A 6,350-nucleotide genomic window follows, 5' to 3' on the forward strand; every position below is an offset into this window, starting at 1 on the left:
AGCCCTGGCACACTGCAGCAGTGATGCACAGGAACTGGAATGTTCCTTGTGGCACGGAGAGGGGACAGGGTCCCTGTGCCACCCCCTGGACAGGCGGATGGGCAGTGAAGGACGTGCTTTGGCAAGTATCCCTGTGCCCAGCTGTGGGAGCTGGAAAGCATCACACCTGGCCCTTCCCACACTGCAAAGCCAAGCCTCTGCCAGAGGTGTTTGCAGGCTCCAGCCAGCACTGGGGTCTATGCAGAATCAGGGGAGCTCTGGCCCCTGCTCTGACCTTGGAATGGACTTCAGTTGGATAAACATGACATTTCCACCCACTCCAGGCACTGCCATTCTCCCTCCTATCCATCACCTCCACGAGCCAGGCTTGGACTCATCCCAGCACCTCCACTAACTCATGAGTGAGGCACTGACACTGCCAACACTCCCCAGGAACAAACCACAGCAGCCAAACCCCCTTGACTTGCCCCCCAGAAGCCTCAGGCTGCCCTCCTGCAGGGGCAGTGCTGCCAGTGGGGCCATGGGGGGGCTGATGGGCAAAGATGGATTGAATTTGGCATAAAACGTGACTTCGCAATTTTCACAAATCCTTAACACCCAGCCACACCAGAGGTGCAGGGGCCAGGGGGCTGCTCTGTGCCCCCAGGCTGTCCTGCACCCCTGAGCTGCAGATCCCCCCCCAGCACGAAAGCCCCGAGCAGGCCTGGCAGGCAGCACTGCCTTTCTAATGAGCTTTAATAGTGACCGAGTCGAGGAGAGGCAGCGCCGCAGTCCCCGGGCTCCAGCGGGTCCCACGCTGGGCACGGAGCTCCCTCTGCTGCCGGCCCGGAGCCCTTGCCCAGGAAGCTCTTCCAGCAGAGGAAGCCCAAGGCTGGGATGTGGAACTGAGTGTCAAGAGTCACCTGATGGTGCTCTGGGACCGCGACCCTCCTCCACGGGGCTTATGGGTGGGAGCACAAAGGGACAGGAGGGGACAGGAGCCCTCGGGAACGTCCACTGCAGCCCTGTGGCTGCTGTTACTGTACAGTGCCATGCTCAGGCATAGGAGGTTGTTCTTCCAAGGGGTGCCAGGAACCTCTGGGAATGCCTAGTGGCAGCCACAGCTCACGCCAGAGGGAAGGGAGGGCAAATGGGAACTTCGAAGAGACTCATCCCTCTCCTTCCTCTCAAAACTGAAACCAAAACAGCCCCTCCAACACCTATCAGGTCTGTGTGTGCACAACCGGCCCCCAGCACTGCCCCAGGCAGGAGCCAGGCCCATCCCTCACAGGGCCAGGTGGCAGAGGCGCATGGGCTCCATGTTGTCCCTCCCGTCGCTGAAGCAGGTGCTGAAGAAGGGGCAGTATCTCTCTGCAGAGACTTGGTGGAAGGTGAAGAGGTGGGACATGTTCCCAGCGTTGAAGAAGGTGACAGTGCCCTCCTCACAGTCCAGGAAGACCCCCACTTTCCGCAGGGGGTGGTGGGGAGTCAGGCGCACCCAGGGGGTGGCGGTGGCCCAGTATTCCGTCCTGTTCCGCAGGCGGAGTGTCCAGTAGCCATTCTCTGGGCACAGCTTGACCTTCGCTGCCCGGTCTACAGTCTCAGCAGCCACGCCCAGGTCCCATTTGGTTTTGCTGCCCACCCAGACCTCCCAGTAGTGCCGGCCGCTGTCGAAGGCCTGCGAGCCCAGGACGTTGACACACTGACGGAAGCGCCGGGGGCTGCTGGGGACAGGCTGGGCTCGATTCCTCTCTGTCACTGCTGTCAGGTCTCTGGAGAAGATCAGGTTGGGGTGGGCTGACTCAGGGTCAAAGGTGAGTGGGGCAGGAGCTGTGGAGACATCAACCATGGCATTTACTCTGCAGAGCATCCCTGGCCCGCCACCACCCAGAACACCCACCCCTCACACCGATGTGCTCACCGGGGCAGATGGAGCGCAGCATCTGTCTCCAGAAGATGTACTGCAAGGGGCCGCTGTGGCTGTCCCTGTAGTGCTGCAGGTCCAAGGCAGGCTGGGTCTCCACACACACAGGGGGCCTGGGGCAGAGAGCAGCAGTCAGCCCCTCTGCTGAGCTGCTGTTGAGGCATGTGGGGAGAGCATGGGCAGGGCTGCTGCATGGGACAGATTTGGTAAAGATGGGACACAAACCTCCCTGGCAGCTGCTTGCACTGCCGATGCAGGCCTGTCCCTACAGCAGCAAGTGGCTCAGGGCAGAGGTGTCCGAGACAGATCTGGCAGCACCGCTCGTGGAGCAGTGACTCCCAGAGCAGACCTGCACCCAGCACACCCCTGCACTGGTGAACAGGCCAGGCCTGTGGAGCTGGGCTGCATCCCAGGGAGGGAGGAAGGGGACACAGACACGCTCCATGACAATTCTGGCCCTCAGCTACTCCCAGACTCAGACAAACCTGCACCTCAGGGTCAGTTTTGCAGCCTCATGAGTAGTAAGAAGCTAAGAAAGGGTAGGGAGAAGCTGAAGCACCCAAAGTCTGTTGCACCAGCCTTGTTCCCTCTTGTGGCACACCTGCCTCTCTTGCACCCATTCCAAACCAGCATGTCTCCTCTACCCACTCTTCCAGCCCAACTACCTCAACACACATGATGTTCCCTGGGAGGAGCATCCAATGTTTGCTGGGGACCAGCCTCCCCCCTTGCACAGCACCAGCAGGTTCCTGAGCAATGTGTGATGCTTTAAAAACTTGGGATGAGATAAAATGCCTCTCCCAAGTGGTCCCAGCCAGGGACAGAGATAAGCTCCTGAAAAGGGAATCAGCTTCTTTCATGCCAGACACGTACCTGATATCCAGGCTCTCCACCTGCAGTGAGAAGCAGAGAGAATTAGCAGTCACTGTCTGTAATTTATGCAGATGCACAAATAAATTTCTTGTCCTGCCTCCTGCTGACGTGCAGCACAGAGAGAGGAAACCAAGCTACCAGGACCCCCTTCCTGGGGAAAACTGACTGGGCACTTGGACAGAGAAGCAATAATGCTCCCAAGACCCATCATATCTGAGATCACTGTATCCCTTGTGGCTAAAGCCTCCAATCTCCAAGGGATTGGGTAGATAATCCGGAGGGATGGCAATGAGAATGACTTCCAGGTACAACTTAATGCTGTCATTTAGGACTCTCCCCATCCCGAATTCAGATCCTGAAACATCCCTCAGCCTCCTACCAGGGTCAGCCAAGTAATCTCACCTCCAGCAACGACACTTCTTCCATCTTGCCCAGGGTCTGCTCGACATGCTCAATGTCCCTCTGCAGCACTGCCATCCCCTCCTCCAGCTGCCCAACCTGCCCCTGCAGCTGTGCCAGTGACTGCTCCTCCTTCTTGCCCAGCTCTGCCAGCACAGCTCTCTCCTCTTCCTCCAGGATCTGATGAAGGCGAGTGAACTCGGCCCGGATCTTGAAGTTCAGCTCCCCAGACACCTTCTGAGCAGAGGGGAGAGGCAGAAGATGAGCCCAACAGCTAAAACACAAGTAGGCACACAGGATGGCTGGGCCTGTTACTCTGCTTATAGAGCCCTAGAAATTTGAGTCTTAGACATAGCCATGACTTTTTTGGATGGAGAACAGGACACAAGGAGAAGTTTTGAGGCTGCAGAGCCAAAGGGGGAAACCCCAAAACTAACACAGAAAAAAAGTTCTACCAAGGGCTCGGTCACCTTAACTAGAAAACCCTGCACACAGCCACAGCCTTCCCACATATCATCAGGAATTTGCCTGTGGGCAAGACTGGAGCTCTCTAATTTTTCCAGAGCTGCAGACTCAGCTGTTCTGGTTAGTTTGGATTTATTTCACATCACTCCAGACTGTGGGCAGAGCTGCCTGACACTGGTAACTTGCTCTCTTTCTCAGATGGCCCTGGGGAGCTGCACAGACTAATCTCAGTCATTAAGGCTGATAAAATCTCATTCAGCTCTTTTCAGAGGTCACTTTTTTCCAGTTGTTTACTTGGCCAGCCAACCTTACGGTGCTCTTGCAGCCTTCCTGCCTGTTTACAAGAGACAGCCAATGAATTTTTATTTTCCCAATTTTTAAGCTTTTAATCTCCAAGTAAAACCTTAGCCCTCTTATTTTCTCAAGGAGTGCTTCCTGAAATGCACACCCCTTTCTCCCCACAGGAAGACTACCTCCCTCAAGATACATCTGAAGCTTCACCAGCCTCCCTTTGCTCTAGCAGCTGACACACCAGAACCGTACAGGACATGCAGGGCCTCCCTGTTCCAATTTGCACCTTTACTCTGGAGACACAGCCCTTGCACAGCAATGGGACAACATGTGCTTATTTGCTAATACTTCTTCACTAGCCTCAAAGGTCTATTCCACATCTGGCAGTAGGACAGAGGTAAGAAATGGTGCAGGCTGGGGGATCAGAGGTTCCAGTCAGAAGACAGTCTCCCATCAGTTTTATCTCACCTCTGAACTACTTTCCTTTTCCTTAAACTCACCTTCCTTAGCTTTCAATACTTTTATGCCACCCAAGAAGGAAGCACAGTCAGTCTGTGGCTGTTCTTGCTTCCCTGATTTGTTCAAGTAGGGAGCCTGGTGCCTCTCAAGCTCACAGAGAGCGTTCAGGCTCCTCACATCACCCCAGAGCTTTGCAGTGAATCCAAACACCGTCCTTGCGATGAGGCCACCACTCGTGTAGTGCCAACACTGCCGCTGACCCAACTCCTTCAGCTTTGCTGCCACCCCTTCAGACACACGAGAGGATTTTAGAGCTGCCAAGGATTAACACCCTCTCAAAGAGGCACCACTGCAGAGCCAGAACAGGCTGCTCAGCCCACAGCTCTCACCATGCCTCAGCTCTGCTGCACCAATGCACTTTGTAAACACTGCACTAATGAGTGCTTAATGCTCTTTCCAAAGCCCCTGCTGAATATCCAGCAGTGATGGGCTTTGGCCTGTGTGCACGGGAGTTTGTGCAGATCCCCTCATAGTTACTCATTTAGATTTTTACAGGAAGCTGAGCTAAACCTCAGCTGAAGTGCTACACAGACCCTCTATGAACAGTGACCCAGAGGCTGTAAAAAGAGCAGCTCCCTCAGGGCATTACCGTGAGGCCACAGATCTCCTCCTGCACCACACGCTTCCTCTGCAAGAAGTTCTCCATCTCCTTCTGACGAGCTTGCAAAGCATCTTCCAGGTGCTTCTGCAGGAGGAAAAGAAAGTAAGGAGGCCATTTCACTACTCTGCTGTGAGTCAGGAGCAATCCCAGTTCCTACGGTCAGCATTAGGAGGAGACTGCAACAGGATCTCATATAAAGGCTGTAAGGAGGAGCAAGCACCCGATGCACAGGGAGAATTACGTGTATGTGCATGTAATGAATCCCATTTATTTTTAAGACTGGGAGCTCCAGCCTGAGAAATCTCTTTGCAGAAGCTTTAAACCCTGTTTACTGTGAATTGAGTTGTGCAGGGACTGTCCCCTCAAGCACCGTACCTGGCACAAGCAACCCTCACCCTTGGCTGCAGGGTCCCTACATGAGAAACAATGAGGCTGTGGTGGGAATCAGGAACAGCAGTGATGGAAACAAATGCAAGAGCAGGAAGGGTTCAGCAGACAGACAGCTGGAAGGAAATAGGGAGAGGGAATGAATGAGGAAGAGACACAAATGTCACTGCACTTGGGTCAGGTAAGGTATCGCAGTAGAGGAACTGTCTGTGTGAGGAGGGGGTGGTGGGCTCGTGGTGGCTGCACAGGGCTCATGTGGCACCTGTCCCCTGCTCCCCAGCAGGGCAGAGGCCACTCACCTGCATCTTCTGCTGGTGCTGGGCAGAGCCGCAGAGCCGCACCTTCTCCACCAGCCCCGCCAGCAGGTAGTGGGTGCGGAACGCCCGGCTGGGGAACTCCCGGCGGCACTGGGGGCAGGAGGGGATGCGGGCACAGCTGTCCCAGTAGCCCTGGATGCAGCCCTTGCAGAAGTGGTGCATGCAGTCCAGCATGACGGGTTCGCTGAAGAGCTCGCAGCAGATGGCACATGTCAGCTCCTCCCGCAGGCTCCGGTCCTGGCTCCTGCCCGCCATCCCTGCTGGCACACAGATCCCACCCTGAGGTTCCTGTCACCACCATCCCCAATTCCCCTTCCCGCTGGGCTGGGGCGGACTTCTGTCTCTCCCGCGCACTGGGGCAGGGTTTGGCTACCAGACCTCGGGTGGGAGGCACGGGATCTGCCCAGGTGTCGCACTGAGTGTATCCAACGCTGGAAAGCCCCGAACTGTGGGAATTACAGAGCAGTCCTGGCCCAGGGTCAGTGCCTTTGCAGAGGAACAACTTTCTGTTTCCCGTCACTTCAGCAAAAGTGTTCACAGCGTTTGACAGGGCCCCAGGGAGGGGGTCACCTGGCCCCAGGGCCAGCAGTCCCCA

General features: G+C 55.9%; 1 protein-coding gene across 1 annotated transcript; it reads right to left on the reverse strand.

The window, feature by feature from the left end:
* Nucleotides 1-738: 738 nt before the first annotated feature.
* Nucleotides 739-6,340, reverse strand: LOC103755113 (nuclear factor 7, brain). Its single transcript, XM_018081038.2, has 7 exons — nt 6,134-6,340; nt 5,738-6,012; nt 5,040-5,135; nt 3,179-3,412; nt 2,777-2,796; nt 1,901-2,016; nt 739-1,809 (listed from the first exon to the last, which is right to left on the reverse strand). The coding sequence occupies exons 2-7, from the start codon at nt 6,008-6,010 to the stop codon at nt 1,265-1,267; spliced, it is 1,284 nt and encodes a 427-aa protein (XP_017936527.1). The 5' UTR covers nt 6,011-6,012; nt 6,134-6,340; the 3' UTR covers nt 739-1,264.
* Between the last annotated feature and the right edge of the window lie 10 nt (nt 6,341-6,350).

This window comes from Manacus vitellinus, unplaced genomic scaffold (genome assembly GCF_001715985.3).
Source record: "Manacus vitellinus isolate BGI_N305 unplaced genomic scaffold, ASM171598v3 scaffold_51_pilon, whole genome shotgun sequence".
Taxonomy (NCBI): Eukaryota; Metazoa; Chordata; class Aves; order Passeriformes; family Pipridae; genus Manacus; species Manacus vitellinus.

Bases quoted from the DNA above. Each gene is read 5' to 3' on its own strand.
- LOC103755113 (XM_018081038.2), bottom strand. From the start codon at position 6,010: ATGGCGGGCAGGAGCCAGGACCGGAGCCTGCGGGAGGAGCTGACATGT. The intron at 5,136-5,737 runs GTGAGTGGCCTC...TTCCTCCTGCAG, and splicing joins AGCACCAGCAGAAGATGCAG to AAGCACCTGGAAGATGCTTT. The intron at 2,797-3,178 runs GTGAGATTACTT...TTCTCACTGCAG, and splicing joins AAGAAGTGTCGTTGCTGGAG to GTGGAGAGCCTGGATATCAG.